The sequence below is a fragment of the Helobdella robusta genome (assembly GCF_000326865.2).
Source record: "Helobdella robusta unplaced genomic scaffold HELROscaffold_68, whole genome shotgun sequence".
NCBI classification, from domain to species: domain Eukaryota; kingdom Metazoa; phylum Annelida; class Clitellata; order Rhynchobdellida; family Glossiphoniidae; genus Helobdella; species Helobdella robusta.
In genome coordinates, this window is record NW_008705387.1 from 274,853 (window position 1) to 295,293 (window position 20,441).

At 32.2% G+C, this 20,441-nt stretch overlaps 1 protein-coding gene across 1 annotated transcript; it reads left to right on the top strand.

Annotated features, from left to right (window-relative positions):
- The first annotated feature begins 728 nt into the window (after nt 1-728).
- Nucleotides 729-20,439, top strand: HELRODRAFT_186120 (hypothetical protein). The gene is made up of 12 exons (XM_009030417.1): nt 729-963; nt 12,998-13,111; nt 14,396-14,509; nt 15,780-15,902; nt 16,136-16,279; nt 16,358-16,428; nt 17,980-18,070; nt 18,179-18,246; nt 18,497-18,587; nt 19,093-19,191; nt 19,871-19,972; nt 20,127-20,439. The coding sequence occupies exons 1-12, from the start codon at nt 763-765 to the stop codon at nt 20,325-20,327; spliced, it is 1,419 nt and encodes a 472-aa protein (XP_009028665.1). The 5' UTR covers nt 729-762; the 3' UTR covers nt 20,328-20,439.
- Nucleotides 20,440-20,441: the final 2 nt, after the last annotated feature.

Genomic DNA, 20,441 nt, shown 5'->3' on the forward strand with positions numbered 1-20,441 from the left:
TATTGCTTCTCATCGCGCTCTCATCGTATAAGCTTGTTGAAAGCAAAGCCATCATCGGTGGATATCACTAGAAGTTACCAAATAGGTATGTCTTTAAACGTTTTCTAAACTCAGCTAATGATTACCTAGATATACGTAATTCGATTGGTAAGCTTTTTCAAAACAATAAGGCAATCTTATTTAAACCATAACAATTCTTTAGTCTGTCTAACAGGATTTTAAGATTCACAGTATCAAACGCCGAACTCATGTCCAGGAATGTCAACAAAGTTACTTTTTTGTAAACTAACTACTGAATAAATATGAAAAAATATATCCGATAGAACGTTTCATTCGGCCGAATGAAACTTTCTATATCCAGATTGATGCAAAGGCCAAATACTATTTTTATTTATATGATTATTCAAAACTAGCTCAACAGAACGTTCTATAATGTTAAAAACGAAAGACTAATTAGACACCGGCCTATAGTTTATCAGATCTAATTTATCTAAACCTGTCTTCTTTGATATTGGCGTGACAATTACATATATATATATATATATATATATATATATATATATATATATATATATGTGTGTGTGTGTGTGTGTGTGTGTGTGTGTGTGTTTGTGTGTGTGTGTGTGTGTGTGTGTTTGGGTGAACATATGTGCAATAACAAATGTATGCGCTGCATAAAAGCTGCTGTATTTAAATAAAAAGAAGATTGCACTTGATTTACAAAGTAGCTGAAATAATATTTCGATTCAGAAACTAAGATCAATGGATGCAAATGAATTAAATGATAAAGGTAAAAAGATGATTGATTTCGTCTCATCGTACTGGCAGACCATCCGATCTAGACGTGCACTTTCTGTCGTGGAGCCCGGCTACTTGGATACATTGCTACCCAATGAGGCTCCGTTAAAGGCTGAATTATGGGAGGATGTTTTAAGGGATGTCGAACAGTTAATCATGCCAGGGGTCAGTTTCAAGTTTTTAACTTTTATTAGAACGGTTTTTCCTTCTTACCTCATATGTTTAATTTTTTTCTTCTTTAGTCTAATGAAATAAATGGTGATTTCCAATAGAATTAATTTACCTTAATTTATTTTGCTTATAATGAAACTTAATCTTCTAACTTGTTAATCACAAATGAATACATGTATATATGTTTATAGTTTTACTTTGTGTACTGTATTTTTTCACGTAGGCTATATTTTCTTATAATGTAATTTATCACGCTATATTTGCAAGTTTCATAATAACATGTGTAACATCATTTATCAAGCGTTTGCATGCAATATAATTTGAATTATCTCGTCACTTCATAAATTATATACTTTTTAAATAAGCAGCAATTCTTCAATGAGTTTGCTGTACAAATTTTTATCTTCTTTCGTTACTTCAAATTATTGCAATAAATTAATTTGATGCCATTTATAAATTTTTGCTTTACCATACTTTTTATAAGCCGAGCATCACCAATTTAAAAACAAATCATTTTCATATCAAATTAATTGTTAACATATTTTTCGTATGAAATAGTTTAACATCGAATACATTAAATACCTAAGGAGTTTTAAATAAATATTTTGTTTAAGTTGTAATATTTTACAATTTTTGTTGCTTTTTGAGAGAAGATTGGCTAGCGAATTAGAAGGAAATAGGAGGAAATAGAAACACCAGTTGCCTTTAGTTTCTATCAACGATTCCTCAACACTTTCATATTTTTATCATACATTTATTATAATATGTGGCTGGTAGAGTCGTATCACTCCTGTTTCTCTTAATAACTGGAGACAACATGATGTTTTTAAATTTTTATTTATTTATTTCAACAATTTCTTGTAAGGACAATAATTCTATTACATTTTAAACAACAAGAAAGTGACCGTAGGGTTTGCATTGTATAGCCGAAATATTTCCAATCACAATGTCAACAAAGTATAATCATGTGAAATGTTTTAAATCTTATTGTTGATTGTTGGCATAATTCAACCAAAAACTTTTATTGTTACGAATAGAAAAGAATTTCAAAGTATAGAAAATTTTATCGCTTGTTTCAGATTATCAAAACCTTAACCCAAAATGTATTCATCGTATTGCAGACTGTTATCGTACGGGTTATTTACGTGTATTAAGTATATTATATAAATTAATCGTACGGCTTATATATGTGTATTAAGTTTATTATATAAATTAATCAGTTCTGGCTTCGTTTAACTATCGTACACAGTGGGGTTTAAAGTACACAATTTGAAAACCACGTTGTGTCAATAAGAATAACAAAAACTTACATTGATATAAAGATATGATCATAATTCATCAAATTGAATAATCATGCAATTTATTTGTATTTAAAGACGTAAAGATATTATTGATCAAACCAATTTTTAGTTTTACTAGATTAATTTTTTCATTTTAGTGCTAAGCTTTTAGAATAATTTAAAATATATAAAATATGTGTTAAAGTGTGATTAATATATATATATATATATATATATATATATATATATATATATATATATATATATATATATATTAATGAAACATTTATAAGCGCTAATTAAAATCAAAAAGTTCTCAAAAGCGCTATCTATAATCGAACAAAGTCAAAAAAGAAAAATGTACAGTCAATGGCGGTAGTAACAAACAAATAATTATTCACTTAACAACAAAATCAAAGCGAAAATAAGTAAGTTTTAAGTTTCTTTTTAAAATCATCAAGTTTCAAATCTTTAGTTCTATAAGATCTCGGTAAGCAGATCCAAACCATTGGTCCAGATACTGCAAAATCTCTTGATGCTATCTGCAGATTGACATCAGGTACAACCAGCAAAATGCCATCATCTGATCTAAGGTTCATACCACCCATCATTGTAGACTTTTCTTTTATTTTATCTATCAAATAACTTGGTAACAAGCCATGCACAGTTTTTTACATTAAAATATTTTATATTTAATTCTTTTCTTTATAGTAAGCCAATGAAGGCCCTTAAGAATTGGCGTAACATGGTTAAATTGGAGACCTCCAACAATCAATTTGGCTGCTCTATTCTGAATAGATTGAATTGCAGAAATAGACCTATCTGGCAAACCGTAAAACAGACCATTGCAATAGTCCAATCGTGAATGAACCAATGCATGCACCAAAGTATGAATAGCAGATTTATCTAATGATTTACGGACTTTATAGAGTTCTCGAATCTGTCCGGAGCATAAATTTGTTATCATCTTTATTTGATCATGCATCGATAATCTAGAATCAAGAATGAAACCCAGATTAGTTGCTTTGTCACTAAATTCTATTTTAACATCTTCTATTTTCACTGAATCGATATTAAGTTGTATCAGCTGCTGTCATGTACTTATTGGAACAAATTTTGACTTCTGCTGATTTAATCTAAGACCATTGTTTGACATTTTTATGCTAACAACGTCAAGTTTTATTTTTCTGTTACTATCATTTATTTCATTTAGTTGAGCAAAAAATTCATTTTTAGACGCATCCATTGACTTAGCCAAAGAACTAACATCTTGAGACAAATCAACACAACGTTGACAAAACCATTTTAAACCTTTAAGAATATATATATATATATATATATATTGTTGAAATATTTATGAAGCGCTAATTAAACGAATCTCAAAAGCGCTATCTAACAAAAACTGAACTTAGCAATATAATTGAGAAAAAAAACGAGAAATCATAATGCATCGTACAAAAATAAGATTAAAATTTGGTCATAAACAGAAAAAGTAATCGATTCAATATAACGAAAATACGAAATAATATTTAGAACATGTCGACTAAACAGAAAGAATTGATCAATAATGCATTACAATGAAAATAAATGAGTTTTCAGTTTCTTCTTGAAATCACTCAGGTTTAGGTCCGGATTTCTGAGAGCAGCAGGCAGGTTGTTCCAAACAGTTGGTCCAGAAACAGCAATATTACGAGAGTCTATACGGAGACTCGTTGTTGGGACCAACAGCAAGTTTGTAACATCAGATCTCAGACGTGCTCCAGATGCTTTTGAAGATCTCTTTTTGAACCTGTCAGACAAATAAGATGCAGCTAGACCGTTGATAGACTTGTAGACAAGTGTTGCCATTTTGAACAACACTCTTTTGTCGACGGTTAGCCAATGAAGTTCCTTCAATATTGGAGACACATGGTCGTATTTTAGAGCTCCAACAACAACTTTTGCGGCTTTTATATTATATATAAATATATATATATATATATAAATTAAAACAACTCAGCAGCCCACAACATAATAATCCAAACAGGGACATCATCTTTTATTATAGGAATCATATGAACACCAACTACAAAACGGACGAATCCGTCTGAAAACAAACCATTTATAAAAATGTCAAACCAACTGACCCTTCTGACAAAATAAAACTACGAATTTATTATAGAAATGCAAAAACATCAAACCTTGTCATGAACAACAACTGCACTCCTCAGCAAGGTTCGGCTTTAAAACGATAAATGGATTCACATGTCCCCTGACGGCTGTGCACGTCAGAATTTTTCATACATCAGAGTTACTACAACATCGCTAACTAGACTTCTGACCATGCACAAAAATAGAAACACACTTAGAGCACACACACAATATTAAAATTACAAGAGAAATTCTGGACAACAACACCAAAATAATATACTGTAATTTCAGCCATTCCCATCTGAAATTAACCGGAACCGACATAAAACAACCCTTGATAAACAAACAACAAAAGATTTCAACAATACTCTTAACAAGAAGGACAATAATAAAATATACTAACAACAATAAGGGTACCGATGAAGACACTGAAGAAAGCAACATCGACTAAAGTGCTATCAAAGCAATAATACACAACACCGAAGAAATAAAACATCACACTAAAGTAACTAGCCCAAATAAAGAAATCATATCAATTAATAAAGAAGATAGTAAAATTAGCAAAGTCAATAATAACGATAAATGCAAATCACAGGGAAAGGCCTGGGTTATACAAATTATCTTTATAAACTGCAATAAGTGCTGAAGATGATTGAAAATCAAAAGAGGTTCATTATACTCGAGAATGAATTAGAAAACTGTACATTATTCAAACGTTAATAAAATAAATTATGTCGACAAGAATTTGGTTCAAAATATTGAGAAATGTAATAAAAAAACTATCCAACGCTAGAAATTCGGTAGATTTCAAAAATTACTGCATTAATTGTGCTCTTTTACCGGCATATATATATATATATGGCTACTTATATGGAAATATATATATATATATATATATATATATATATATATATATATATATATATATATATATATATATATATATTATAATTGCAATTGCCTATTCTCTAGACTTTCACAAAGAGTTATTCATATGTTGCAGTCCATTCAGAATAGAGCTGCTAAACTTGTTTCTGGACGTTCTAGGTCTGATCATGTCAACCCCATTTTGAGAGACTTACATTGGCTGACTGTTAAAAAACGTATTACTTTTAAAATTGCAATGGTTATGTTCAAATGCTTGAATGGTATTGCACCTGGCTATCTAATTGCCCCAACAAATCTTGTTACAGGTTCAAAAAATTTTTCAGTTGTTGGGCCATCTGTAGGGGGAAATAGCCTGCCTATGGAACTGCGTGCTTCGGGGCATTCAATTTTATCCTTCAGGAGGGGACTAAAAACGTTTCTGTTTACGCAATAAGCGCTTTGGTTGTTGTTTCCTTGTGATTTGTTTCAGCGCCTTTGAGATTTGATGAAAGGGCGCTATATAAATCTACCTAATATATATATATATATATATATATATATATATATATATATATATATATATATATATATATATATATATATATATATATGTAGATAAAAAAACTTATTTCCCGAATTCATGCTGCAAATAAGGCCATATTTCGATTCCGAATGAATCATCAGTTTATTTTGAATTTTAATAAACTAAACGTTCTTCAAAAAACTTTAGTGAGCAAAATCGAAAAAACGAACTACAAACATATTAACACCAAACATTCGGTAGAAAATATATCTATATATCCCTAATTTTATGTATGCATTTGTGTGTGTGTGTGTGTGCGTGCGTGTTTGTATAAGCCTGTGCGTGTTTAAACAATTATACCGATATTTTCAACCTTTGATTTTGTTTGCATACTCAGGCATAGTAATAGTCATTGATGCAAAAAAATAAAGTAATGTTGTGATTTTAATATCCTTATTACGTTCATTAAACGAAACATTTTTACAAAAATACTCATTTAAAATTTATTATTCGTCGATATTTTTGAAAAATAAAAAAAAATTCAGGATTAGAAATAAATTGCTTTTCAGTATGGAGCTTTAGTGGGATTGATCTTATCAGCAAGCGTTACCGTCCTATTAATAGCACGCAGGAACATTCGTTGTTAGCAGGCACGCACCAGCCTCCCACAATTTTTTTATTGTTATTAAACTATTATATTAAACCTGTTATCTTTCATTTTTACGGCTTTAAACTTGCCCAACAACAGGAAATGTTAGGATATTTTTACAGCTGAAATAGGACCAAAAAACTCTACGCAAAAAATGTCATCTACACTTTAAGACCCATAGAGCTTATTCATAGGTTGCATATTATAACATATTATATTACTATAAGATCTTTAGTGTTTCTTTTTATTAGTAAACTTAAATGTTAGATTTACACGGTGGGATCTTTCAGAACGGTTAGGAACGATATAAGATTTTTGGCACAGTCTGATTTTTAGCAGAGTGGATGGGGCTAAGACTAAAATTTAAAAGATTGTTTCAATGTTAATTCGCTGTAACATAACATGATCAAATATATCGTAATATTGGTATGTTTAATAATTTGTTTTATTCTAGTGAACGCCAGATTAGGCCACTACAGAGAAAAATATTTCATGTCAACTCTTCTGACTTATATATAATATAAACAAGTATTTGTGTTATTAACTTTTCATTAATTTTTATCAATTTGTTATTAATTTGTTATTAATTTCTAAATTAATAACATACATCAGCCAATCAAGAACAATATTGAAACAAGTAACATAACACCTTTCAAACACATATTGGTTTGATTGGGAAAATTGAGGGAGTTCAGAAAAGAGTTACTAAATTTTTACGTCGTGGTATGAAATACAATGAAAGGCTTAGGTTTTTTAATTTATCCACACTAAAATTTTGTAGAATCAGAGAAGATTTGATTACTTTGTATAATATTTTGAATGATAACTTAAATAGTAATTTATACCCAGATCTAAAATTATGTACAGATTCGATAACTAGAGGACACGATAAAAAGTTATAACGAAATAAGGTTTGAACAAACATGAGTAAATATGCATTTGTTAACAGAACTATACCAATATGGAACTCTTTACCACAGGAAATTGTGGGTGCAAATCCGTAAATCAATTTGAAGTTTTGTTTGACAAGTTCACTATTAGTTTTGAGATGAGGTACGAATGGCGTGCAAATTATCCAGTTTGATTGATATTAGGGTTGGCTTATGAGTATGAGTGTGGATAAGCTTGAGACGTGTGAGTGTGTGTCTGTGTATTACTTTTATTATTACATGAACAATCTATGCTTTTATTTAACTAACTAATTTTTGGGGATTTGGGCTTATGGGTTATACGCCTGCGCTTATTAAATTTTTTCTGTATGTTATGTTATGTTAAACACATATATTCAACAAATATATTCAATGCCTTTCCTGCTGTTTTGTTATTGTTTATTTTTTTGAAACTTTTGGACGTTTGACTATAAATAGAATTTTTGGGCAGGTCACCTCTTCTTCAAATTTTGCACCTTTCCAGTCCGCCTATCGTCCTGGCTTCTCCACCGAAACTGTACTTCTACATTTATATGATAATCTCACTAACATTTGTGGTAGTCGAGGCTGTGCTACTATAATCTGCCTGGACCTATCTGTGGCCTATGAACCGATTAATCATCAAATACTCTTAAAAAGACGATAAAAATGGAATTTGTCATCGCCGACACAGCTTTGTCCTGGCTCAATTCATATCTTTAAAACCGCCTCCAATTTATTAAACTTGGCACACAAGTCTCCTCTGTCTTTAGTTTATCTACCGGATTTCCTCAGGGCTCTGTATTAAAACCAATGCTTTTTACCATTTATACTAGTCCCTTATCTGACGTCTTTAACAATTATGGCTTATCATTCCATCAACATGCCAATGACACAAGCATAGTATCTGAAATCTTTCACCAAATTATCTCTTCTCAACTTGATTGATTGACTTAATTCTTGTGTTTCATCAATAAAAGATAAAATAAATATATTATCAATGGAGTTGGCTTGTTCAAGTTTCGTAATTCATTAATCATTTCCGTATTTTTCGTCCTTTCTTGCAAAGTATGTGCAGCCGGTCACAGCCACTACTAAGTTAAGTTAGGTTAGGTTAGCATAGCACGACAATAAATAGAGGTACATCAACTTTATAATTTGTTCAGTTTACTTGGACTTTAAAAATTTTAATAAAATCAATATTGTTATAACCGTGCTACCGAACGCACTAGATTCTAGCGTATTCTAGAATGTTCTAGTGACTGGAGCATTCTAGAGTATGCTAGAATCGGACCATCTAGAAGAATCTAGAAACGACGCTTGCGAAGAGTATATAAGCGCATGTCGCAAGAAGATTCGTGATTAGTGAAATTCGTGATTTTGTGATTTCGTGAATAGCGATTCGGTGAATTATTTAAAGCGATATTTGATTTGTTTGTTGACGTTGTCATAGCGATAGATTTTAAACAATTTAAAAGTTAATTGTTGCGTTAATTTGAATTTGCTAGAAATAAACGATTAATTGATTTCTTCTGTAAATAAAGTTTAATAGCTAATAACTGGAGTATTTTATTCAATCGAAGATTTGAACATCGTAAATCGGTTACGACAGCGAGTATTATAACATTGGTGTCAGAAGTGGGATCTTCGACCAGCGAATTACTACTCATAGAAAAAGAACACGATGTCAAAACTGTGTGGTTTGAACGTAGTTCAGCTTCGAGAACAACTACAGAAACGAAGCCTTGTCACAAGTGGCAACAAAGAAGTACTAGTAGCACGTCTGAGAGAAGGTAAGAACCCAGACGAATTCAAGTTTGATGATGCTGACAAAGACAACGAAATTAGCACAGGCACGTTTACAACCGCTAAAATGATGGAACTTCTGCTTAGTATGTCAACTGAAATGAAACATATCAAAGAACAGTCCGAACGACAGACAGAGGAGTTAAAACAGATCAAAGAACAGTCCGAACGACAGTCCGAACGACAGACAGAAGAGTTAAAACAACAGATCAAGGAACAGTCCGAACGACAGACAGAGGAGTTAAAACAGATCACGCATCCGGAAGAACTTTGAAGATACCAGCATTTGACGGAGAGATGTCCTGGAACGTTTATAAAACCCAGTTCGAAGCAGCGGCAACTAGTAACTGTTGGAACGGAAAAGAACGAGCAACAGCACTGATACTGGCCTTGCGAGGTTCAGCAGCAGAGGTTCTTCAGACGATTCCGGCAGAGAACCACTTCAACTATGAAGTTCTGGTTAGCGTATTGGATTTACGTTATGGTGAAGAACACATGAAACAGATTTATCGGTCTCAGCTTAGAAACAGAACGCAACGATCTGGTGAATCCATTCAGCAGCTGGCACAAGATATCGAACGGTTGACATTGCTGTCGTATCCGACATCAGACCCCGAACATAGAGACGAAACTGCCCTGGATACGTTTATCAAAGCCCTTCGTTATTCGGAACTCCAGCAATCCCTTCTCTTGTCAGATAAACAAAAACTCAAGGATGCCGTTGCGCACAGTCTCACTTTTGAATCGGCAAAGCAAGCATCAAAAAATGACGTACGTCTACGCCAAGTAAATGAAGAATGTCCTTGCCAGAAGGTGGTTGTGGAACGCGAACCTCAACAGCATGGTGTACCCCAATGCTGGATTTGTGGTGAAAAAGGCCATCTACGTCGTGATTGTAAACACCGCCTAAAAGATAACTACTGCCGAAATTGCGCGACAAGATGGCGCAAAAGAAGAGAAGATGATCCTGTATCTAACGAAGGGGCGGAAAAGCTAATAAGAGCCAACTTTGTGGGGCAGAGGTTGGCTAGTAGAATTGACGCCCCCAGTACCGTAATTAACGTTTCCAGACTACATCGAAATCGAAACGACCTATGGCTGAACGGAAAAGTTGATCAACGAGAATGTGTAATTACAGTCGACACCGGAGCAACAAAATCGATTTTAAGATCTGATTTGGTACCCAATCTGAAGAAAGAGACTTCTAACAAATACATCCTTCGAACAGCTACCGGAGGAACAGCACCAGTCTATGGAAAGATTCTCCGTACTGTTCAGCTAGGCAACTTGTTATTCGAAGGTTTATTCTTAGTCGCGGATAACATCGACGAATGCATAATAGGTGTCGACTTTCTGACAAAATATGGGTTCAAAATTGACTTAGAAAAACGCGTTCTTAGATGGAGAAATACAGAAGTGATAGTGGGGGATAGCGACGAAAAATGCATTCGAGTGACAGTCGATTGTGACATAGAACTACCTCAATCATCTGAAAACATCGTATGGGGCAAGTTGAATTGCGATCCTGGGGGCCACCAGTTCTATTTGATGGAGCCAACCTCAACGACAAATGTACAGAACGCGGTCATTGGAAAATGCCTGGTAGAAGCGAACAAAAATGGTCTTATTCCTGTCAGAATAATGAATACCGCTAAACACACTATTAAAATTAAAAAAGGCGAAGAAATAGGCAATTGCCAATCAATAAATTTGGTGAAATCATTAGATATGGAGCAACAGGAAAAGGTTCTACCAACTGACAAAGGTAGACTCAAAGAACTTACCAAAAATCTACTGGATGAACTCAATTTGTATCAAGAAGACCGTCTTAAAGCCGAGGCGTTGATTGCTGATTTTACAGAATACGTGGATAATCTTCGACAGCGATTAAACCATATCCACCGTTACGTACGCCTTAAAATTATGAAAAACACGGAGGCGGCCAAAACCAGAAACGACTTGAAAGGAAGCAGTGGCGGTTTTGCTGTCGACAAGTTAGTTTGGCTGTACAACCCACAGCGAAAGAAAGGACGTTCTCCAAAGCTCTAGCGAGGGTGGAAAGGACCTTATCAAGTCATCACCCGCTTGAATGACGTCGTCTACCGTATTCAAGAATATCGGAAGCCGAGAGCAAGAATGAAGATCGTTCATTTGGATAGACTGGCTCCGTACCATGCGGATACCTGAACGAAAGCTGTTCGGGACGAACAGAACTAAGAAGGGGGTAATGTTATAACCGTGCTACCGAACGCATTAGATTCTAGCGTATTCTAGAATGTTCTAGTGACTGGAGCATTCTAGAGTATGCTAGAATCGGACCATCTAGAAGAATCTAGAAACGACGCTTGCGAAGAGTATATAAGCGCATGTCGCAAGAAGATTCGGTGAATTATTTAAAGCGATATTTGATTTGTTTGTTGACGTTGTCATAGCGATAGATTTTAAACAATCTAAAAGTTAATTGTTGCGTTAATTTGAATTTGCTAGAAATAAACGATTAGTTGATTTCTTCTGTAAATAAAGTTTAATAACTAATAACTGTTTGGAGTATTTTATTCAATTGAAGATTTGAACCCGTCGCATCGTAAATCGGTTACGACAGCGAGTATTATAACAATATTAAATTCAATATTAACGATGAAAAATTAGTTATCAATTAAATTTATAATATATATACTTGTATATATTTAATTTTTTTAAATAGAAGCTTCAGAAACCTTCATACCTTTTATGACACATATAAAAAACACATTTGATAGAAAGTGGTCAACAATTTTATCAACATTTTTTCACCGATTATAATTGTTTTAACACTTCAAACCTTTTATAACACATATAAAAAACTTTAATAAATAGTTTCTTTCTTTCTACTAGTGACATAACAAGTGGTTGAATGAAAGCATTTTTCACATAAAAGAATTCCTTCAGGGCATTCCATTAAGCACATTTTGTTGAATGGCCTCGCTACGCTATCCGTAGATAGTCTTGCGTGCAATGGAATGAGTTAGTAAGTTAGCCAGTCAAAGGAAAAGTGTCCAAATTTTTTAAATTTATATAAAGGAATTTATTTGAAATAATTTTCAACTACAATTGTTTTAATTTTTAAAACATTGACAAAGTAGGGTTAGAGTTCTTTAAGCACTTCGACACCAGTTCATAACGAGGCAATTAGAAAATTGGATGTAAAATCTAAAAATGGAAACACATTTAAAGTGGTCAACAATTTTATTAACATTTTTTCACCGATTATAATTTTTTGTTGGTTCGTTTTGAAAAAAAATGAATACTTTTAAAATTGTGTAATTTATTTACTATGGCTTTCTATCAAACGCTGGCAATGAAAACTCTTGTTTTGTTAACTGTTATAAAAAATTCACATTCAAAGTGTACATAGAGAGAGGTGCATCAAGTTAGACACTGGCCTCAGATGTTGGTGAAACAAAAACGAAACTCCAAAATGTTGCTTTTACTCAAAAAATGTTATTTTGGTCACGTCAAGTTTTCACTAATTTTGATGAATATATACAAACAATAAAACTAATGCTCATAACATTGTCAAGTTTTACACTATTAAATATATCATCATCATCTTTATAAACATCACCATCCTCATCATTAACAACAGCATCATCATTCGTTTTCATAATCAACAGACTCATCAATTCACATATATGTGAATATATATATATATATATTCATTATCATCATCAACAACAACACAAACGTCATTATCAACAACATCAACAACTTTGTCATATTTATCTCCATAATCAATAGCTTTACAACATCATCAAACATCATCATCATCATTACCATCTTCACCATCATCATCAAACAACAACAACACCTTCATCATCATCCGCAGATCACTCACTGGCACAGTCCACACTTCCACGCTTACTTTCCGACAGGAAATTCATATCCGGCCATTTGCGCTGACATCCTCTCCGACGCCATCGGCTGCATCGGCTTCTCCTGGGTAAGCAAACATTTCTTCATACATTCATTCAAACACTCGTTGATACATTCAAACTTTTCTTCATACGTTCATTCAAACAATCGTTGATACGTTCATTCAAACCTTCGTCGATACATTCAAACATTCCTTCATACATTCATTCAAACATTCGTCGATAATGTTACAACCGCGGGAATGATCGAATTTCGCTATATTATTTATTATTTTATTATTGTTATCTTCGCTATATTTATAATTTTTGAAAAATTGTATCTATGCTAAAAATCAGCTATAAATACGTCCTACGTAGTGAGGTTTCTAGTCAGGTTTTCAAGCAGAGAAGTCAGGTTCGATGCGAAGTCGTAAATGTAATTTATGTAGGTACTTGGAATATTTTATTGTTTCTATTACTGCTGGTATTCAAATAACGTTCAGCAAAGTTTGCGTTTGAAGCGGTTGTATTCATTTATCATATTAGTGGAGTTTCCGCTGTCTACAGGTGGTGAAGCCTTCTTCTTTTTATAGGAATGAAACTAAGATGATAACTAAGATGATTATTTATGTGCTGATAATGTGATATCTAAAATAAGAAGAAAATATTTTATTTAAATTTGATTGAGAATGGCAGTTGTAGTACCTGAATAAACAAACATTCGTTAGGAAGTCTTAACAGCATCGGTTTTAAACATGATCCAAGGTTTTCAAACGTTATTTATTATGAACTGAATCTGAGTCAATACTGAGTTTTACGTTAATTATTTAGAGTTTTTTCAAGTCTTTTTGGTTCCTAACTATTAGGAAAATATCCTGCTTAACACATACAAAAAAAGTCAATGCATCAAATATTGGTTCAACACGCAAGTTCCAATATCAAATAATTTTTAGCAAAACTCATAAACCGTCACGCTGAGTACATTTAAAGTCGTTTATTATAATCGTCAAAATTAATAACTAAAAATCAGTAGCAGATCTTGACAAGCCAAAATTTTGGCCAAAATTTTGAAATTGTTTAAATTTTGACGAGGGTCAACATGTGGTCAAAATTATGCTGACGAACTTTTTTGTAAAAAAAAAACCGGTGCTTTTTCTGTTAAAACACTAACTTTACTGACTTTTAAAACAAAAACTACTCCCAGTCCCCTGGATCCGCCATTGCTTACAATAAACAAGGCCAACTTTATAAGTATTTAAAGTTCGGGCTAGGGTTAAGGAATGAAAAAAAATAAGGGACTAGTGTAATTGGAATTTTTATATTTAACAAAAAATGATACCTAAAAGTTATTTTTTAATTTTCGAATGTAATAGATCTCAAGTCCAGCCTGCACTGAACTGGAGATGAAAATGATGAAGTGGCTCGGTAAGCTTATCAACCTTCCAAGTCAATTCTATACTCCAACTAATGCTGGAGGTGTTATACAAGTATGAAACTTATTTGTTTCCACAAATTATTCACAAATAACGTCTTATCATGAGTTTCCGTTTAAAATCCATTTATTTGAAAAAAGCGAGGTGCGTGATAGATTTAATGTTTCATCAAGAAATATAGTAATTCTATCACTATTCATTTTTTTACCCCTATCAATATTCATACACTTATGAGTGTCTGATAATCGCCAATCATCAACTATAGCTGCACCAACAACAGGATTTACTCGCAATTAACTCAAACAGTGTACGTGATAGGCGGGATGGGACTTTTTTATATTCGAATCCCGTCACCGCAACACCAGTGCCAGACAACTTAACCCTTACACCATCGTGCCTCCACCCTAGGATGTCAGACGGACGACATTTGAACCAAGTGCGCGCAGTAACAACTTGACAAAAAGCACTACTACCGTCTGAGTTAACTCGTCGTAAGGGATGAAAATTAACCAATTAAATAAATACCTAACAAAAACTCATTAGCCGAAATGGCAAATGAACACACGATCTTTTTTTTATCCAAAAAGTGATTGCATATTGGAACTGATGTAATGAACTCATAAAATTAAATTGTTTAATATTTGAATAGATTTTGTTAATTTGATAATTAATTTAAAATATAAGGAAAAATAATTGACACAAATGAATAATTAATACACCCCAAAAATAAACAAACGAACGAACAAACATATACATCATAATCGCGATGTAGAATTTAAATCAGAAAGTGCAAACCAAATACTAGGTGAATTAATAATTAAGTAGATCATTAAACAAATTACAAGCAATAAGTGGGGATCTCTTCACTTTTGAACGCAATCTCCTACAGCAGACTTGATGTTTTAACAGCAATCTTGCCGCTCACAGCATTTGGCCAAAACATTGCTTGTCTGGTCAGACTTTTTAAACACTGGTCTGACTACTGCAATTTTTGAAACCTTGTTAGAAGTGATGCTTGTAACCAGGATTTCAAAAATTTTCTTCAGGAGAGAGGTTGGAATCGAAACTAAAAAACTACATGATTAATTAGGAATTTCGTTTTAATTGAGGCACTATTCTAATGTAAAGTTTTGCCCACTTGTCGAAATTTAATGACTACTATTGAAATATGAATGTTATAAAACTTAATTGAAAACTAATAAGTGAAATTGTAAATTTAATTACAAATCTGAATAACTTTAATGTTTTTTTAACATTGATGTTTCGTATGAGTCATCTCACTAAAAAAACATCCTCATTAATTAATTGTTTGTTATTATTTCAGGGAACCGCAAGCGAGGCAACATTGGTTTCTCTATTAGCCGCAAGAAGCAAAGTTATCAAAGATAAGAATTTGTCATTTCAAGATATCAACTCAACAAAAATGGTTGTATATTGCTCTGATCAGGTACATCTAATTTCATTCTCAAAAAGTTTGCATTTTATTTTTTATACAACATGGTAATTGACCCAATGGAGGCCATCTACAAATAAGCCATCTATCTGCATGATGAAGAAGGATAATAATTATAATTTTAATAAATTAATTTTTTTTTTAGAAAAATTATAACATAAATAAACATAAACAGATTGGTTCAAATGTTTATAGAGATTTTTAGAATATGAAAACTTTTCATGAAGGCTCATTCGTCAGTCGAGAGGGCAGTGATGCTGTTGCTGATGCAGTGCAGGAAAATTCTTTCCGACAGCGAGCACAGGATGAATGTGAAAGCATTGTCAGAAGCAATAAAAAAGGATTTAGAAGAAGGACTGACCCCAACCATGGTGAGGTGTTCTGATTTTAGTTAAACAATTTGATCGTTTTATTAACAACCATAATCAGATGCCATTTTTATTTTTTAGTGTGTAGCTACATTAGGCACAACTTCAACATGTTCTTTCGACGATTTGACGGAAATCGGAAAAATTTGTAAGAATTTTAAATATTGATTTATAAACAAACTAAAATTTAACGCACGAAGTCTGATATGTTTTTATCTCAGCATATAACAAATTTTATGTTTTTCCATATTTAATTTTATACAAGATCGTTTTGGTTCAACATAATTTTGCTCCTATTTTTTAATTTTGAAAAACAATTTTACATGAATTTCATACTTTGCAATTTTTTAATTATTTTAATTCCGACCTGGCAAATTAACACAAACATAACGTTAGATGATTAAACACTACAATTAATGAAATAAATCAAAAATTCAACAAAACGTTATTAACCGAGTTATATGGTGAAACATCCGAGTCTAAATTAATGCTATATTAATTATTCCAACGATGATTTTTGACATTTTTTACGTGTAACAACTGTCATGAGGTGATATCGTCTGTTTCAGGTGTATCAATGTCATTAATGATGTTTCATGTTACCCGCTGGAAAAGTTGTTTAGAATCGTTTTCGTGATTTAGACGGCCGACTATTTTGTACAGAGTCGACGTACAATTATCATCAGGTATTATAATTCTGGTTTGTAAACAAGCAGCAGTACGCTCTTGCAACATCATTCAATGTTGTCATGTTTGCTCGGACAGGCATCACGCGTAGACATCTAATATAAACTTTTATACGTCGAACAATTTTACAAATCCCTGTTTCTTGCTAGTACCTGACGGAACTTTGTAGGCGGAATTGAGAGCTTTCACGATAATTTTCTTGCAATCAATCTTATCCTGAACTCTAAAACGCTCTCTTGAAACACTTTGAAATTTGAATTTAGAAATATCTTTAACACCATTCTAAAGATCACATAAGTTTGTTAAGCACAATTTGGTCAACCATTTTGTAACAACGAACAAATAAAATCAATCAATAATCATTAATCACCAAACAATATCAATAACCACCCAATTATAAAAGTCTAAAAATCAAACGGGGTTTTTAAGTTAAATCTAAAAGTATTAATCTTACTATTTATTTAATAAAATTATAATAATGCAGAATAATTACTGCTCCGTAACCATAGAAATCGTTCTCGGTCGAACAACCCATTCAATACCCTCACTCTATCAACTTTTCAAACAGTTAAGTCTCGGTTGTGGTTATCGGTCACATCGTTCAGATTCTGTTATAATATCCGATAAATACATTGGCAATAAATAAAACGAAAATTATTCAAGAATTTAATTCTTGTTTTAGAAGTAATCGACGTGGTAGTGGGTTAGAAAAAATAAAATGTATAAATAATAAATGAATGATAAAAAAAGGATGTCCTACAGAACTATTGGACGATTATATTTTGCAAAAAACCCTCTAAATATATTCCAGGAAATTCAAATTTTTAAATTTCTTATTTAACAACAATTGACGTTTGATATTTGTTTTTTTTTAGAATAATCGGTAGTTGCTTATTTGAAATAAAACTATTGAACATATTTTCAATTACTTTTTCATTTTTGTTTGTTTCAATTACGTCATGAGTTTTTTTGACATTTCATTCCACCCTTCAACATGAAATCTTTCTTGCAGGTAGTGAACAAAATGTTTGGATGCATGTGGATGCAGCATACGCCGGAGCATCATTTATATGTCCAGAGTATCAGTATTTGATGGAAGGGGTCCAGGTAGGTCAAAACATCTTACTTAGTGAATGAATGGTAGACACAGAAATTTTAATGTAGCATATCTGTGGTTAATTGAATGAATTTTAATGCATTGCGTTTTCTTTGCAGTACGCCGACACTTTCAATTTCAATCCACATAAATGGATGCTGATTAATTTTGATTGTTCTGCTCTCTGGTGAGTTTTAGTTTAAAGCAAAACAATTTTTCCAATCATAATTTCTTGTTTTTTTCAATTTAACATAACATAATGTAACATAACACCACAAATAAAACAAGATAAATAAAAAACAAAACAATTAAAAATTATTAACTAACAAAATTGCAATATTTCATAAAAATATTGATTGGACTAATGTTACAACTATAAATAAATTTGAAGTACTACAAATTCACTTGGATCCCAAATGTTTAACTGTAATTTTTAGGTTTAAAGATAGTTCATTCATGGTCGAAGCGTTCAATGTGGATCCAGTGTACCTTCAGCATGTTAACCAGAAAGTTGTACTTGATTACAGAGTGCGCAAGCTTCCATCTTTAATTTCAACTTTCATTATTTTAAAAGAGCAAATGTTGTTATAAGGTGATCAATTAGTTTTTAATTAATGCAAATATTATGAGCGTAGTTGAAGCAAAGATTGCAATCAAAAAGGTTTGTACAAACGGATGACCTCCTGTTGCCCACCTGCTGTCCCCTGTTGCCCACCTGCTCTTGCAGAGTGCTGAACCCATTCAAAAAAATTCAGTATTAAATTTCTGTAGAAAGAATCTTTAGTACAAGCAGGCCCCGCCCCGTGTAGATTGGCTATGATTCTTGATTTTATTGGATGGTGAATCAACGTGATTAATCATTAATGTTAGATTTCAAGTTAGAACACCATGTAAATCATAAGATACGTCAATCAAATATAACGAAAATTTGCTAAAATTTTCATTATTTAAGAATTTCAAATCCGTTAAATATTAATTGCTTATTAAAATGTTTTTTCCACTAACTCTATTTTATTTAAATATTTGTTTGCAGCATTGGCAAGTACCGTTAGGTAGACGCTTTCGATCTTTAAAACTTTGGTTTACAATGAGGTTGCTTGGAGTGGAGCAACTTCAAAACCACATAAGAAAGGTACAATGCAGAAGTTTATATGCTGTTTTTTGTAGTAATTTGTCTTTCTAACGCAACAATTACATAATTTTTTCATAAATTAACATCAATTAAATTTAAGGTTCGATATCTTCCTAAAAAGTTGTTAAAAATTATTTGAGGACAGTGGTGGATCTAGAAAGGTCGGGGGTCCCTGTTGTGAGCAGTATTTTAAAAAAAGTCAGTTTTTGCACACAAAAAAGCACCATTTTAATTTTAGATAGAAAATTAAAAAATTCATGTGATAAGCAAAAAAATGTTGCCAGTCTAATTTTGGCTACACGACCCCAAATTTTGGTCACTCCGTCATAATGTCAAAATTATTTAAACATTTTCAAAATTGAGCCTCCCCTGTCAAAATTGTCTAGATCCGCGCCACTGTTTGAGGGACAAAGAATGCATTGAATTGGCTCCTGTGACCAGAACAAGAGCATTTGATATTTAGTCTATGTTGTGTCAATCTACCGATGAAAGATTATTGTAAAAAAATTGTTAGTATGATCTCAAACAAAATCTCGAATTTAAGTCTGAACTGAAAATCATTAGAACGTTCCAGGAGAGAATTACGTTATTGAACTGATTGTTTCATTCATTTAATAATATAAAAACTTATTCAATTAAAATGTAAAAGTTGTAAAAAAAATCGTGTTTTTTATATCAGAGCATAAAACTTGCCAAAGATTTTGAGAAATTGGTTTGTCAAAATCCTGATTTTGAAGTTGTCAATAATGTCATTTTAGGCCTGGTGTGTTTTAGAATGAAGGTAATTATATCACTTTTTTTGATCATTTATAAATTTGTATTAATTCACTTTAATATGTTTTAATCAATCAGAATTTTATAATTGAAAGTAATCATTATTAATATTTTGAGCATCAAATTTTATAAACTTAATTTAATTAAATTTAACACAACAGGGAGACAATTCAAGATCGAAAAAATTATTAGAAAAAATAACAGCTGATGGCAAAATATATCTTGTACCATCTGAAATCAATGGTGTGTATTTTATTCGATTTGCTATTTGCTCCTGGTTCACTAACGAAGGTGACGTCAACGAAGCCTGGAGCACCATAGAAAGCCTATCGAAAGATATCTCTATGCAAGAAACATTTTAACACTCAACAATATTATCGTGCTGATATTTAGGCTATGTTAAGTTAAGTTTTATCCACCTTAGGTCATGGTAAGACTAACTTATTTAAAAAAAAATTTTGCTGTTGATAGTTTTG

Bases quoted from the DNA above. Each gene is read 5' to 3' on its own strand.
- HELRODRAFT_186120 (XM_009030417.1), top strand. From the start codon at position 763: ATGGATGCAAATGAATTAAATGATAAAGGTAAAAAGATGATTGATTTC. The intron at 964-12,997 runs GTCAGTTTCAAG...CATCATCCGCAG, and splicing joins AACAGTTAATCATGCCAGGG to ATCACTCACTGGCACAGTCC. The intron at 18,071-18,178 runs GTAGGTCAAAAC...TTTTCTTTGCAG, and splicing joins ATTTGATGGAAGGGGTCCAG to TACGCCGACACTTTCAATTT.